The 17,212-nt window shown below is 40.9% G+C and overlaps 1 protein-coding gene across 1 annotated transcript in view; it reads right to left on the reverse strand.

Moving 5' to 3' along the window:
- KCNU1 (potassium calcium-activated channel subfamily U member 1) overlaps window positions 1-17,212 on the reverse strand; it is a 57,605-nt gene that overhangs the window by 34,799 nt on the left and 5,594 nt on the right. Inside the window, exons 2-8 of the mRNA XM_032468391.1 lie at window positions 15,662-15,837; window positions 12,483-12,599; window positions 7,070-7,131; window positions 5,966-6,056; window positions 4,624-4,735; window positions 3,622-3,697; window positions 2,386-2,461 (exon numbers count right to left, since the gene is read on the reverse strand). Coding sequence (XP_032324282.1) covers window positions 2,386-2,461; window positions 3,622-3,697; window positions 4,624-4,735; window positions 5,966-6,056; window positions 7,070-7,131; window positions 12,483-12,599; window positions 15,662-15,837 — 710 coding nt within the window. The remainder of the gene's footprint in view (window positions 1-2,385; window positions 2,462-3,621; window positions 3,698-4,623; window positions 4,736-5,965; window positions 6,057-7,069; window positions 7,132-12,482; window positions 12,600-15,661; window positions 15,838-17,212) is intronic.

Genomic DNA, 17,212 nt, shown 5'->3' on the forward strand with positions numbered 1-17,212 from the left:
TAAGGACAGAAGCACTTAAGTGGGCCCTTCATTTCAGCGAGCTTAAGCACATGAAGGCTAGTGTCTAAGGAAAAGCCAAAGAGCTTTCCAGATTATTTCCCTCCCTCCCTGCAAAAATCTTTCCAGTGATTAAAAACAAACTCTTAAATAAGCCATAAGGATACACTGTACAACCCAGGAAATCTAGCCAGTAGTTTATCATAACTATAAATGGTGTATAAACTTAGAAAACTGTGAATCACTATATTGTACAACTGTAACTCATATAGTATTTTACATCAACCATACTTCAATTAAAAAAACACCCTATTAGGAGTTTGGGAATAACAGATACACATTACTATGTATAAAACAGATAAACAACAAGGACCCACTGTATAGCACAGGGAACTATATTCAGTTTCTTATAATAACATGTAATGAAAAAGAATCTGAAAAAAATATATATGTATGTATATGTATAACTGAATCGCTTTTATTTTAGTTTGTCACTTCAAATACCCTTGCGACAAAATCTAATTTTTTTTTATTTTTTATTTTTTTGCTCTGGGATATAGGTTTTCTAGGTTTCAAACATTCCAGGTGTTGGTGTGACTCACAGTAGATAGCCCTAAGTTCCAAGCTGTCTGATTGCTTCTCTATGCATCCTCGGTGGAGGGCTCCTCCGCTGGGGTACTGGATGTCCCACAGAAGCAAATGTCCCCATGCTTAGAGGGGCTGAGCAAGGGACTTTGATGATGCAAGGGAGTCTAACAGAGACTGGTGTTCAACCCAGAAGCACGAGATATTTACAGGGAGCCACTACTCTTCAACTAGGACTGTTGGTGGCTTGGGAGAGTGGCTTGTCAGAAACTTGTGATTTTCACAAATAATCCAGAAATCCAGGTTTTTAATGTGAGCTCTCCTAAAAAGTTAGCAACCCATACAAAAGTGGAATATAGAAAATACAGATACATCGGGTCTGATAAAATATGCCTATAGGCCACATTCAGAATGAGAGCCCCTCATTAGAACCACGAGTGAAGGCAAAAAGAAATACTGTTACCATGGTTTCTCTTTTAGCGTTCTCCTGCCCTCCTTTCTGTGACGGCCAGCAGATCTCTACAGGCACACTGGTTTGCTTTTTTGTTTCTGTTTTGGAGGGAGGTAATTAAGTTTATTTACTTTTTTAAATTTTAATGGAGGGACTAGGGATTGAACCCAGGACCTCGTGCGTGCTAAGCATGCGCTCTACCACTGAGCCGTCCCCTCCCACCACAGGGACAGTGGTGATTGCTTCTCCCCTGCAGGGATCCACCTTTACTGCCGTTACACTTCTTTTTAGGGAAATCTGTCTCCTGCTTGCATGGTGAGAAGGAGGTGATGGTTTCAGATTTCTCTCTTTTTTTTTCAATCAAAGTTGATTTTACAAAATACTGTGTTAGTTTCAGGTATACAGCATAGCGATTCAGTTAATTTTTTTCTGATTGTTCTCCATTACAGGTTATCACAAGAGATTGAATATAATTTCCTATGCTACACAGTAAATCCTTATTGCTTACCTGTTTCATGTTTCGCAGTTTCTATCTGTTTCTTGAAGGTTCACATCACAGTTTGCTTTTGGTGTTGGACATTTTTCTTGATGAACTGAACATAGTTAAGTTTTTTTTTACTTTTTTTTTTGTTTTCTTTGTCATTTTTAAAAATTAATTTTGAGAGAAAGACTCAAGTGGAAAAGACTTCTGCTCTAGTTTTTATTTTGTTTTGCTTTTCTCAAAGGTCTCTGTGGGCTTTTAATATTCCACTTCAGTTTCTGCATTTTCTAATACCTGTTCTTCAGCAATGAAATCCAGGAGTTTCTTTCCTCTTGTTGAGAACCATTCAATTTGTTGCTGATTATGTGGGATAAGAAATAGCCTTCCCTTTAGGCAAAGGAGGCAGCTTTGTAAACAGACTGATTCCAAGAGAACCAAGAAAGCCCCAAAGTTCCCCTGTGCAACTGAGAAACTGCTCCCCCACAACTCTGCAGCTTTTATTGAAAGCCAAATTCTCTCATTGGTTTCATCTCTGACTTTTTATTCTTTTTTCTAAATGCTGGAGCCCCTATGAAGATACAGGAACACATTTTACCTAGTGTTTATACCTTTGGAAGAGGAAGCTTATCAAATCCTTTCCTAAAAGCAGGTTTTGAAAGTTGGAAGAGGGAACACTCATCCCTTGAGTGTAGGAGATACATGTTTGTGAAAAATATGGGGAGGAGAGAAAACCCAGAGAAGGGAAGTAGAAAGATGGACCTCTCCCTGGTTACAGGGATGGAGACAGGAGCTCAGGAGATGTGCCTCCATTTTTCAAAGAAAAGCCATTCATGCTCACTGGCATCATCAGGGGGTTTGATGAGATGCTTACCAGGTGGATGAATCCTGCCGCAGTGAACCACGTACTGAGAACGATTGATAACAGTTTGGAAAACTTCACTGAATTGCTAGAGGGAAGAAGGGCAAAGAGCTGCTGACAGGTTCCAGAACAACACCATCGCCTCCAATGTCGCCCCTCCAAGTGGGGCTCATGGACCAGAAGGAGCGATATGCTTGCCTGGGAGCATATGAGAAATACATGATCCCAGGTCCTGCCTTCACCAACTGGCCTGCAAGGCTCCAGCATCCTCTGCATGGTTCATATACCCATGAGGCCTGGGGACGCAAGGCTCCCAAACACACCCAGTCACTCCCACTTGTTCGGAAAGTTTAGATTTGGGATGATCTCCACTAGCCTGGTATTATGTGGACCCAATGCAGTGTCCCGGGAATCCAGGGGGTGGGCTTGCGAAATGAAATTTTGCATAGATCACGGAAACGTCATCTCGTAGTGCTGAACGCACTCACACCAGGATCTTGGAATGAAGAGGCTCCCACAAGCTCCCGTCTCCTAAGTAGGGCCCTGGACTCTAGCTGAAAGCTCTTTGGTTTTCACAGGGGCCCCTGTCACACGAGAACAGCCCTCTCCAATCCCAGCTCCTTCAATGCATAAACTCTCAGCAGTGAGATCCACTTGGCTGGTACTATTGGGTGCTTCTTATCAGAACACAGAGGCTTGGAGATTTTGAGCGGGTAACGTTAGACCAAACTGCTTAAAACCTCAGCAGTACTGCTGCTTAAAGGTGGTTTGGATTTTTTTTTTTTTAATTTTAATTTTTTTGGAGACATTTAGGCAGCTCTATTTCTGTGAGCAAGAGTTCACTGCTGCTACTACAGAGGAATTAATAGTCTTATCTTCCTACATAGCAGAGGTGTGATCCATGACACCAAATGGGGAGAATCCAAGTGTCTGAACTGCTTTGATTTAAAAAAAAAAAAAAATGGGGGGGGTGGTGCAGGAATAAAGCCTAAATGGGTGGACACACTGTAGCTCCAAGAAACAAAGAAAAAAAGGACTCTTCCAAATGATTGCACACTTTGCAGCCCATGTGTGATGTTAATGCAATGGGGGAAGGTGAGTGAAAGGTATCTTGGGATATAAAGGAGCTCGTGATTTTTGAACGGGAGTTCTGATGGGAGATGAGCTGAGCTGGAGGTTCAGATTACATGCAAATTTCCTCATCCCAATGAGTGAGTAAGGAGTGAGTGGGGCGGGGCGGGCACTTACCTGGTCCTGATGGCTCGCAGAATTTGCAAGATTTGTGGGAGTTCCAGCAGCCGCAAGGCTCTCAAGAACCTTAAACCTACAAAACAATAAAAAGAGAAGGCTGCCGAAGGAAGAGGGTCACTGCAGGCAGCGGTCTGAATCATCCCACCACTGGTGCTTCTCTCCCCGAGATGCTCAATTCCAGAGTCATCAGTTTAAGACCATGAGCCCTGCTTCAAATCCCGGCCCCTGCACTCAGTGGCTGCTGTTTTCTAAAGCAACCCCGTAGCTTCTCTAGTCCCTCATCTGTAAAATGAGAATTCTAACAGTACCTGCCTCGCAGGGCTGCTGAGCTAATATAAAACATATAATAAGCACTACTCACCTTTCACCCTGCTTAACTCTTCTTGAGAATGGAAAATAAATGTTCCATAAACACTGAAACTCCTGACTCTACAATCTTGGGGGCAGGCTCCCCAGGGTTTGATGAGGTTTTCCTTTACGCAGTCTGAATATAACATTCGTAAGGAGTATTTCGTAGGAAATAAATAATCATATAAGATTACACAAAAACTGGCAAAAAGCCACAGAACGACCAGGCGCTGTCAATACATCCACCTTAGAGACGAAGTAACTCGTTAAATAAATCTCTAACAGGTCACTGCGGGTCTGGATGTGATGAGTGATAGGTTTTTAAAGACCACAGGAGGCTTTTCATCTCTCCCAGTCTGGTGGGATTGCAGCACAAAGGTGCCATGGGGGCGGGGATGTTGGGGTCCCGCCCCTCAGGTGCGGATGAGCTAATCCACAGATAGTCAACCACCACGATCAGGGCTACTCCAGGGACTGGGATTAACAAAAATGTTTTCACTGGGGTTAAAAAAATATACTACAAAACCATACCATCCAGGGAGAAAAATTTTTTTTAATGGCATTTAGGCTTTAAAAGAAAATGAATGATGCTTGTGTATAAATATTGAAGGATTGTTTTGAGAGTGCTGCTGATCGTGACAACTCACTTACCCAGCCAATTACTCTTCAAATAATAAGAAATGAAGGTTGGTGGGATGGTAAATATGTCTACGATCGAATTCATCTCCAACCAGAACTTGACCTTGTCATCAGCTGCCAAAAACTATGAAATGGAAACAAAAGACCCCACATTCTGTTACCCTCAAAAATTTTAAAGTGAACCCAAGAGTGGCTCTTTTCAGCTACATTTCTTTAAGCAATTGAAGCTCTGATCTCATTCTATTATTGTATACATACAATATATACACACACAGACATATATGTATATAGTGATACAGATGAGCATATATTTATATAGACATGTAGACATCTGTATATTTATATAAAGATTGTACCTTTCATGGGTGTTCAATGAATGAACAGGAACCTGTTTTACTTACCAGATCTTAACGCTCACACTTCTGAACAAACTTTTGACCTTCCTGCCGCTCCTAGGGCTTTCTGATAGATGTAATTATGCAGATAAAGCCCCCTCTTTGTGAGCATAGAGGAAACAAGATCTAGGATGCTCTTCAATGGACAAGGTACAGTTAACGCTTGTGTTTATGAACTTCCCTATTTAGATTAAAAAAGCAAGCATTTCCAGAAGGGAAGAGTAAAAATAAGATTGTGATGGTCAGTGCGGTCAAAGTAAGTTTTGAAGGAAGGTCATAGAAACACACACACACACACATATATAAAATGTATCTTTTATACATATGTATACATATATATGTGTGTGTATATATACATATACTTAAAAATGTATATATATTTATATATACACACACACATATATTTATACACATCATTATAGTCTCCCACAAACGTGGGAGAGATCAATCTAGAATCTAGATCAAGGGTGGGCCCTCAAAAAGTGCTTGTGGAATGAGAAAACTATTTAATAAATGAATGCAACAAAATGAAAGACACAGAAGTATTCCACAGAGCCATCAGGCACACATGCCATCCGTGACGCCAAGGTACATTTTCAGAGGCTTGATATTCAGGGTCAGCTAGCTTGTGATTACTAGTAATTCCTTCTCGGTGGAGGGTGGGAAGCCCATGAGGAGGACAGGGTGATGCGGTGATGACATTTAAAAAAGGAATCCTTTTCACCTGAGCTAAAATTTCTGGCTTGGGTTACAGCTTCAAGTGCAGGAGAGAGTTTTCAGGTCTCACGATACATGGAACAACGCAGGGCCCAGAGCCTCTGGCTTTGGAGGCTGAAAACGGTGGCGGGGGCGGGGGGGGGGGGGCTGCCTAACGAGGGCGTCTCTCTGCACAGCACAGATCTCCTTATGGTGCCTCTGCTGTGCTCATGTATTTACCTCAACTTCCAATAGGTACTTACTCTCAACCCAAAATAGAAACTGAAGAAAGCATTGAAAGTCAGATCAAAGGGGATGGTTTTGTCCTCATATGAAGAACAGCTTCCAACAGGGCTGGAAAAGAAATAAAGACAGTTTATAAAGATGTGCATTTTAAAAGCTGTGTCTGCAGAGGAAAAATAAAGTGAGTGGGTGGGCAATTTTCTATTTATCTGCCATGAATGGTCAACCCAGACACTTCAGTGCACATCTCAAGGAAATTACTTTTCTCTTGGGAGTAGAGATGGCTGCATGGAGGGGAAAAAAAAAACACTGGGCTGTGAACGGAGCTGAAAATAACAGAAAAATTACCTGCTCTCCTTTCACAGAGCCTATCGGTTCAGTTTCCATTTTATCAATGGGATTCAGAGGCACAGAGGGAACGTGGCTCTTCTTGGTTTGCAAGGCCATCTACCCAGCCGAGACATTTTGGCTTCCCTATGCTCCTGACATAGAGCTATTCTAGGTCAAACGAACTGATCTGAGCCAAATTCAAAGAAAAATGTCCTAAAAGATCAGTAAGGAGTTTACAAAGCAAAGACTCCTAGTGTCCCTAGGAGCCCTAAAGTGGCCTGACTTTTGTGGCCCTGGAATCCCAGCCTCAGTCTACTAGAAATCCAGTATGACTCCCAGAGGACCCGCCTGGAGTTCAGATTAGACTGCGCCGTGTCCAGGAAACGGTCCTAACCTTGGCACGGGAGAAGGGCATGCCTTCAGAGAAGAATAGACGATAATTTGCTCCTTTATCCCAGGGGAGGTCTAGCATGTAAGGTCCTCATAAATGGTCCAAGAGAGGAGATAACACCTGGGGACTGCAGTCCCAGAGATCCCAGAGTAGGCCTATGACCACAGCCCAGCTCCCAGCACTGCAAGGTGACAGCATGCAGGGGAAACGCGTGCTTTTTTTTTGGTGGTAGAGTTAGGTTTAGTGCTTCCTGGGGGAAACTAAACACTTATCCTTTTTTTATGAGCTTCTGTGCGGGGGTATATGTGAAAGTATATTAAGCATTATTCCCGAGAGACAATTCCAAATTAGCTGGCAACCTGGTGATATTAAGCAGACAAGATTAGCTGGGGATTTTACTTACTCAGTAGAGTTGATGAAATAGATTACAAGAGACCCAATGCTTAGCACAAAGACAAGGATAACCTAAAAAAAAACCAAAACCAAAAAAAAAAAAAAAAAACAGAGATAAATGTACAGAACCATCCTATTATCCTGAACATAGACAAACATACTACTAATATTGTATTTTCTCTTTTTCCCTTGCGTTTATATCTGTAGCCATTTTTTTTCACATTTCATGCTAGCATTCATACATTTATTCATTCAAGAAAAACCGAATGGACCTTTGCTGGCTATTCAATAAATGAGCACGTACCCACTCATTTTACTTACCTAATTTTAACTCTTACAGACTTTGGAATAAACACTTTGTCCTTTCTGCTGCTCCTAAAGCAACCCAAGCACTGCCCACTGTTGGATCTCTAAATCAAAGCACAGTCTTGTAGTATATAATAAAATAAGTTCCTGATGCATGAGTGTATTTTAAACATAAAGTACGAAATAAGAAAAAGAAATGGTAGAAACACAGATGAAGATACAACGCATCTCCAGATGGTGGAAAAGGTTTTAAAATTTTATATTTTAACATAAACAATGGACATAAGGTATGAAGTAAGAGATGGATCTTTTCTGGTGTGTTTTATGCTTTTCCCTTTTCCCTTTAAAAGTGGCATTTCATTAGGAAAATCAGCCAAAAATAGCAAAATAAATGTTTATGCAGTTATTTGCCTCAGCGTCATTCCTGAATTCTTCTTTCTCATCTCCAAACGAATTGTGATGCTTTATTTGCTTTATTTTGTTGTTCTGTACACTAAAGGTGACACCTGTCACTCTTGCTGAGGATTTATCTACTCATTTACAGAAAAACTTAACACATTTAGAGAAAAGATTACACATTTGCAGAAAAGATTTAAGGCAGAATACAGAGATGCATAAAATGCTAGACTACCCAGAAACACAGAACCCGGAGAAGACAGAGAAACAGAATATGGACATAAAACAGCGACTAGGATGATGCTAAAAACAGACACACTAAAGATAAGCCGTCTATTCCATTCTAAGTGTTTTAGCCAGCAAAGCAACAGAGAAACATAGTTATACAGTTAACAACATCAAAGAATAAAAAGGGGGGGGGGCTAGATTGCTTAGGAATTGCATTCTGTTTGGAACTGAATTCAGTAGACAATCTCCCACGGGTAGCTGTAATAACATACTTTGTAATAACCAGAGCAACAAGCCCAAAGATGCTGCAGAGCTGATCAGCACTCTGCCATGTTTTATCTGTAGCAGGATCTCAGAAGGTCTCTAGTTTTGAAGATAATAATTTCTTTGCCTGTGACTATTGGAATTTTCCTCTCCTCCTCGTTTTCCTTCTTTTTCTTTCCCTCCTCCTTTTAAAAAAAAAAAAAAAACTTCCTCTCCTCCTTGTCACCCTCTTTCCTTTTCTTCTTCTTACACTGCGTTGTCAGCCATGTATCCATGCATTTAAGACATTAACATGTAGATATTTTTTATTTGCCATCATTGGGGGTTTTGATATAGACAGGGTGCCTTCATTGAAAGAGAAAATCGGATGTTTTCTTCCTTTTATTTTCTATGCCCTGGGACTGATGAGCATTAGAGAGATCCACTGCTTAAAGGTCTGGCAGACGGGACCCTGAAATCATCTAGGTCTCCCACAAGCGGAGACGGAGAAGGGGCAAGGGTGGCGACATTGACAAAAGTCCTTGACATCTTTATTTCTTCCAGGCTTTGGTCTGCTGAAGTTTCTTTCCTTCTTTCATGGTCAGTTTTGGCAATTCCTATTGTCCTAAGGAATCATTTGGTTTCCATAATTAATTGTCTGTGTATCTTTCAATTTCCTTTTTATCTGTACTTCTGTTCTCATTTTAGTGTCTTATTTCATACATTTGTTCTGCTTGTTTAGCCAAGCCATCGATTTCTCTATTTTATTGTCTCTTTCAAATAATCAGCTGTTTTTATAACTTGTTAATTTCTGGCTTTCTTATTTTTTCTGCTTAGATTTAATGTCTTCTTTAACTTCTTGAGGTTGATAATTAATTTAGTTATTTTTCATTTATCAAAATAAGTTGTTCGTGTTTCGCATTTAACTTGGAACAGTTCCCGTTTCATACTCTAGGTGCAAGGGACGTGTGTTGTTTTCACTACCTTTGCTCTCTAAATAGTCTGCAATTTTAATTTTGATTTCTCAGAGTCGAGTCACTCAAGAAAGAGAGATTAAAAAATTTTTTTTTTTTTTTTTTTTGCTGTAAGGTCTTTGTTTATGGTTCTTTTTTTTTTCTGGGTTTATTACTTTTAGTTTATTTATTGCACTGTGGTCAGTTTATGTCCTCTGCCTCTACTTTGTTTTACAATTGGGATTGTTTTTTGTGACCTAACATATGTCGAAGTTTTACAAATTGCCCGTAGACATTTGTAGGTTTAATTTCTGTTTCTGACATACGGAGTTTGATCCTTTCAACAGCTCTTTCTTATTAATTAAGTTCCTTTGTTCTTCTTTATGCTCCTTTTTCTTCTTCTTCTTCTTCTCCACATTATTATTATTATTTTCCATTTTCTCCTGATACGAAATAGATGAACTAAAAGGTTCTATTACCAATGTCTCTTTAATATTTCATTTTTATTTCTTCTAATTTTTTAAGTTTGTTAATTATCTTGAAGCTATATTATTGTCATGATATTCATAATGTTATACCTTGAAATTTGTTACAGTTATCATCACAAAGATTAAGTGTTGAATTGTGTTCCCTAAAAAGATACACTGAAGTCCTCATCCTCAGGACCTCACACGGTGACCTTATTTTCAGACAGAGTCTTTGCAGATGTATTGAAGCTAAGGTAAGTTTATGAGGATGGACTTTAATCCAGGATGACTGGTGTCCCTGTAAAAAGGGGAAGTCTGGACACATACATGACCAGAGGAAACACAATGTGAACGCCACGTAAAAGTGAAGGCAGAGATATGGTGCAGCTACAAGCCAAGGAGAGCCAAAGATTGCCAACAAACCAGCAGAAGCTTGGAGAAATGCAGGGACAGATTCTCTCTGCCAGCCCTCAGAAGGAACCAACCTTTCTTTGGTCTTAGACTTCTAGCCTCCAAAACTGAGACAATACATTTCTGTTGTTTAAGCCACTCAGTTTGTGGTCCTTTGTTAGAACAAAGAGAGAAATTAACAGGGGTCACTTGGCTTTGTTCATTGTTCTTTTGCCTTGAATTCACACTTACCTGATTTAAAAATTGTGCTCCCAGCTTCTATTGTCATTTGCCTAGTACGCCTTTGACAATTTCTTTAGTTTCAAATTTTATAGTACCTCTTGAATTTTCAAAACATAATTAGACCATGTCAACCCATGCTTTAAAAATCCTCAATGACTCCTCTTTGCATTAGAATACAATCATTACATTTGAATAGCCTACTTCCTTACTGCAAAGAACAAAACACTGCATGCTTCTCTGGTCTCTCCTCAGACCTCATTGTCCCCTGCCCTCCAGGGCCTCTAGCTCAGGCACCTCCTTTGGTACTGAGAGTGATCTGAGCTCTTCATCTCCATAAATCTGCTCTCTTTCCTGGAAACCTGTTCCTCCCACTCTTTGGGCTTTATCCTTCTGGTTTTTCAACTCTCAGCTCAAACCTTTCCTTGTCAGAGATTCTCGCTCTGGTCACTGTATCTAATGGGCTCTAACTCTAAAACCACAAAAAGTCTCAAACACATCCCTTACAGCACTGATCACCTGAATTCACCCTATTTATTTATGTACAAATGTATCATCTCTACCCCCCACTAGAACTTAAGTCCCATAAGTGGAAGACTCTTGCCTGCATTTTTCATCATGTCTAGAGTATCTGCCTTGCATGCAGCTGGCAAACAATAAATAGTTGTCGAAAGAAGGCAGTAAGGGGTTCCAAAGGAAAGAAAGAAGGGTGGGTGGAAGGAAGGAAATCTATTAGCCACTCTTTTCTCATCCTTTCATAAAACACTTGCTTGGCAGCCCTGCTGAGAGTCCCAATTCTGTGTTTCAATGCTAAACTATTTATTCTCATTTAAACTTTACTCCATTATTCTTGTTGTTCCAACCATTTAATCACAAGCTGTAACAGACTGAAAGAACAATTTTTCTATCATTAAAGAAGTAATTTGTATTGGTATGTGATCAATGATCATTCCTTCCCACCCACTCCCTGTAGGCAGTGCTTACATGGGAGACGGTGTAAGTTCTCGTCTGCCTCACCCCAGTGACCTCTAGGACATTGTTCCTGACATTATTCACATATAATCCAACATGGCTTGAGCATCTGAAGAGATCCTAACCAAGAAATCCCTGATAAGATCAGAAAAAAAAACCCCACAAAATCCTTCTCTAATAGGTCATACCAATAGCGATTTCAAAAAAGAGACCAAAACTTCCACCTTCCCTGATGACTCAGTATCCCCTGCAGAATTCAACAAAGCAATTTTACTTATGTACCTTAAAGTGAGTTTTAAGAATCAGTTAGGTCCAAATTAAACAACATTAACTGAAAAACAGCAATGTTTGTACCAGTTACGAAAAGCTGAGGACAATCCTTGGTTCACATGCCTCGACTTCCCGCCTGCCACCATCTGATGGCAGCATCTCCTCAGTTACAGATTCTGGTTTTTAATGTTTCAGATCTAACTATGCTGCTGAAATGACGATCCGTTCAGTGTTCACTTACAGGGCATCCGCTATCTCCTGACAATGGGACATAAACATTGCCCGGACATAGGTTTTCTTTTTTTTTTTTCCTCAAGGAGCCCACGGTGCAGTGGGGGAGACAGGCTTATGCACAGATAATTTTAGTATCAGAGTTCAATGGATATTAGAGAAACTTAGAGACGGGGGCTCTTAGCTTAATACAGAGATGAAGCAAGAGCTCCCCAAGGGGATGGTGCCTGGACTGAGTTTCAATATGTCAAAGTTATCTAGATTAAAACAGGAAGTCAATGGTAAATATCACAGAGGGGCAAAAGAGACCAGTTTGTAAGAGGAAGAAAGGAGGCTATTGGAATCGGAGGGGAAAACAGCTGTACCTTTCAGGCCAGATAATCCACTGCACCAAACTTTTTTGAACATATGCTATATGCTGGACATCCATCTACAAACAAGGAGAACAAAATTCATACAAACTTTGCCCTAAGTTTTTCTTCTAGTGGACAGGCTGACAATAAGTAGAAAAATATAATGCCAAGTAATTATATTCACTCCAAAGAAAAAAAGCAAGCACAATCAAGGCAGGGAAGGTAGCCACAGGGAGATGGCAGTTGGGAGGTAATGACATTGTAGATACGGCCACCAGGGGGCAGCAGGTGCTTACCTGGGCGATAAAATTATATATTCTGACTGTACAACACAGTAAAGTTTGTTAGCAAGTTAACATGGGAAATGTACTTACCAACACTTGTCCCACAAAGGTCTGCGCCGAAAGCAGCATTTCTATACGATCGCGAAATGCTCCTTGGAAGCTGAGACTTCTTGAATGACTATGGCCATCTCTCCTTGACATTATTTCCTATAAGCAAGAGAATGGAATTCTGAGAGTGAGCCAGGTCTCAGAGAAAGTCGCCTGTTGTATGCGTGTTGATGGAGCCCCTGGTGCGGCATCGCCCAGAAGCCACTCCGCCTTGTCCACCCCCGGGAGCCCTGAGGAGGTCACTTACTGTGTATTTCATACAATGAATTTTACTGGGTTTGCATTTTACTGTCATTCCACACAGTTTTAGTTTTTTTCCCCCGTTCTGAATTCTGCAGCCTTCGCCATGCCCTTCTCACACACTCTCAGTCCCAGACCCTTCACGCCGACATTACTGGGGTGCTCAGGGTTGGGAGCAGCGTGCTTTGTTCTGATCTGGGAATGAGTATCTTACCCTTTTCTATCAAGATCCGCAAACAAGGAAAAAAAGATTACAAACGGATTTGTAGGTAAAATATCTGGGTTCTTTTGAGAGAAAGAAGAAGGAACGTTTTAGCCATTTTATGTTGCTTTTAATTACCATCTGATTTCATATCCCGCTGAGATGATGACCCTTCGTCACATTTACAAAATGCCTTTACTAATCATACAATTCCCTCTCCGTACCTGTGGGCTCTGCATCTGTGGATTCAACCAATCTCAGATGGAAAATATTGAAAAAAAAAAGAAATTCCAGAAAGTTCCAGAAAACATTTGAATTTGCTGGGTACTGGCAAATATTTACATAGTGTTTACATTGTATTTACAACTCTTCACATAGCATTTACATTGTCTTAGGTATTATAACTAATCTAGAGATGATTTGAAGGAAAATGGAGATGTGCACGTTGTATGCAAATCATTTTATTCAAGGGACTTGAGCATCCTCAGATGTTGGTATGTGGGCGTGTCCTGCAACCAATCCCCTGTAGATACCAAGGGATGACTGTATTTGAAATTTCTAATAATTCTATGAGGTTGACAAAGGAAGTCTGATCGAACAAATTTTACATTGATAAGGAAACTGAGGTCTAGAGAAAGTAAGTGACCTGCCTCTGAGCAGGCAGAGAGAAAAGGTTGGAGTCTGAACTAGGCTCCGTGTCTGTTGACAGTCTGGAACGACCCCTGAGAAAGACACAAGCAAGCTGGGATGGACCGCACCATGCAGGCTGAAGCCCCTGACTTTTAGAAAAGCTCATTTTATGTGGAGCTAGGGATTTGAAATGACTTAATTTTTCTACTCGTATTTCTGAGTGGTAGGAAGAGAAATCTCATTAAATGACTATTTGAGAGAGTTCATATCTTGATCAATGATTGCCTTCTAATATTTAAGACTCATCATACGCATTCCTGGGAAGTGGCCTGAGCATTGATTTTTTTTTAATATTCAATGCATTAATATGGAATGTTCATTTGAATTCTATTATAAAGTTGGAAGTGCCTTCAGTGGGAAAACAAATTAGCCCTAAGCTATAATAAAATTGTGTTTATGAATGTAGTAAATCTTTTAAAAATACATATTTAAGGAGAAAATTATGACTCTCCAAATAATTTTTAAAAGAACTTTTCACAGTACCGAGATTTGTGACATCTTTGCATTAGGCCAACTTTCCCAAAGGCTTAGAGAAAAAATACAACACTCTCAATTTAATTAGACATGACAAATTATTGAGAAGTCACTCAACTTTCATCAGCCTCTCTCCACAAGATTTAAAATCAGAACGGTATAGTATTCTGGTTGCTCAGACCCCACTTATTAACATTTTGTAACGTTTGCTTCCTATTTGAAATAAAAAGGTACCTCTGGACCAGTGGGTCGACGTGAATCACATCAAAGGAAAGAAATGAAAGAATACAGCAGATGTTTAAAATAGACAGGTAGATTCTTACATTTTTGTAACCACACACAAACGAATATAGTGGGGAAGAAAATACATATCCTGGAGCAGAAGTCTTAGGGGATTACATACTTCTACCAATTCAGTTCGGCATTGAAAAAAAAGTTAGAAGGAAGATTCACCACACCCAGTGCCCATTCACACACCCTATCAGTGTCATTAAGAAGTGAATACTCCACAATTATTTTCTCAATTGTAACACCACTACTTAAAGTCTTTAATCTAGAAACAATAGTAATAGAGTGAACTCAGCCACAAAATCTATAAACTTTCACACTGACTGTCTTGAATGCCGACACCTGAATTTCATATCGTGGCATTGCCAATGACCTTAAAAAGTTACTGAATTACAAATTCTGTTATTTTATGTCAATGTTTAGCCTCGAGAGGCGATATTTTTAAGCAACTTTTCAGTATTCATTACAAAGCACAGGTGAACTGTGCTCTGTTATGGAAAGGACTATAATCTATCAGAGAAACAAAGGTGGGAAAACAAAAATAGAGGATAGCCCTTTGTCTTTGACCACTGGTAACAGAACAGCCATTCTGTGGCATTTGAGAGTTTTTTTTTTTTATTTCAAGCTCCTAAGCAGAGCCTTATGCTGGGTAAGAGGCCTTTAATCTCACCATCACCGCTTTCCAGCTGTTATTCAACAGCGCGTACACTTGCAAAGCTTGTTTGGGTGTAAAAAGTGTCCCCGGCTTGTGGCTGGATGGCCTGAGCATGCCTGCGTGGGTTTCTGTGCGTACGTATTTAACTCCATGTGTTGTCTTGACGTGTTCAGAGAGCAGTGGACAGTCCTGAGGACCTGTGCATCCTGCATGAACAATCCATGAAAGTGCAGTCCACGCTGATGGTGCTTTCTGCCTCCCTCGCGGTACCTAACACAACTGTCATTTTAAAATTCTAAATAGAGACACAGACAGAACGTTTGTGGATGTTTTCTCAGAACAGTGACCTCTGTTTCCAGAGCTAACACTCATCATCACCCAGACAAGGCGCTGCTTCTCCCAGCGGTGGGAGAGGAGGCCTGGCCCTACAGCTACGCCCTTTGGAATGGCGCCCGGGGGTCCTATTTTCCATCCCCGGGCAGGATCAGCCCCTTTCTAAGTCACCAGTCAGAGCCAGCTCTGTGAGCCGGGAAAGCTGAGTGAAGCCTGCATCGCCTTCTAAACACAGACGCATGTCAAACCTGTCTCCTGTCTACATACGGGGGAACTGACCAAGAGAATTCCTTTTCTCTTGATGTTCTGCCGTTTTTTTATGGCCCTCCAGATTAGCCTGGATATTAATAAGATGAGGAGTCCACTGATGAAGGTCACAAAGGAAGAAAGAATAAACGCTGCTTGGATCTTGGCTGTACAAGGCATTTTCCCTGGGTCTTCCCAGCTATCATCCTCTTATGTGGCTCAGAACATCAAAAGACAGAATAGTCGGGCTGCTCCTTCTATGATGTCACGACACCATGGTGATGATTCTGGGAATTAGAGTTCAGTGTATTAGAGTCCTAACGCCGGTGCATTGACAGTGAGGGGGTCGGGTAACCACCCAGCTACTGACTCACAGGATGCAAATCAATAAACGGTGGCAGAAGGTCCCCAACGTGGTCTTCGGAAGACCAGAATTCTAGATCAGATGCTGTTAATTGACCTTCTCCATGACCTTGTGGAAAGTGCATCCTCTGTGGCCATGGTCAATGGGCCATCTATTTGGTTTATGCAAACAATTTCAGAACAACTCTTTCTGAGAGAGATGACATCCAACCACCGGTGTGGATGATCTGATTCTTCTCCTAAGCGATGCCACATTCTCAGCAATCTCGGAAGGATGCATGAGAGATGCACTATAAGATATTCATGTATCCTCTCAATCAGAAAGGCACCGTCTAGAGTGCAGGTCTTGTCGGAGGTGACTTCACCAGGGTGAACACCGGTTGACTGCGTTTGAGCTCAGGAATTGGTTCCCCTTATCCCTGCCCTGTCGGCAAACCCTTTGGTCCAGCGGGAGGTAAAGTTCAGAATGAAAGCAATAGCTTTTATTTTCTCTTGATGTTTTCAAAGGTGTAATAAATGTTACGCCTTTTAGTGTGCAGGCAAAGTGTCAGCATCCAAGGGAGTGGTTAGTTACCCGCAGTTACTGGGACGATGACCTGACATGAGATGATGAGACACAGGAGAAAGGTCGTCGTCCTTTGGGACCTGCCATGACTCAGCTACGGAAGGCTGACTATGCCACCACAGGTGTATTTCCTTCCTTTAAGTTGACCTACAATGTCCACAAGATCCTGTCTTTGAGCTAGCTAACGAGCAGAGGGAAGCATGGTGAAGAACGCTGCTCTGAGAGTTAGGAGCCCTGAGCTCCAGCCCCAGACCTTCTGTGAGGTCACTGTGTGATGTCTCCAAGCCACTTTGCTGTTTTTAGTCTTATTTTATGTCCAAGATAATATATACTTGATAGAATTATTGAGGATTCGATAAGGTAGCGGGATTATATTTTGAAAAGCATAAAACTCAATATAAGAAAAGATCCTATTAGCTATTTCAGATCTATTTCTGAATGGCATTGAGTATAAAGAATGGAGGGGGTAGGAGGGTAAAGGAAGGGAAGGAAGGAAGAAAGAAGAAACAAAGAAGGAAGGAAGGAAGGAATTATTTGTTTATCTCACACACACATATGCCTATAGATATTTGTAAAATAAGGTCACAGCTTCCAAGGCAGTTTATTCACATCATTTACTTAGTCTGAATACTCTGCCTCTAGGATGTCGTGTTTGA

This window comes from Camelus ferus, chromosome 26 (assembly GCF_009834535.1).
Source record: "Camelus ferus isolate YT-003-E chromosome 26, BCGSAC_Cfer_1.0, whole genome shotgun sequence".
NCBI lineage: Eukaryota > Metazoa > Chordata > Mammalia > Artiodactyla > Camelidae > Camelus > Camelus ferus.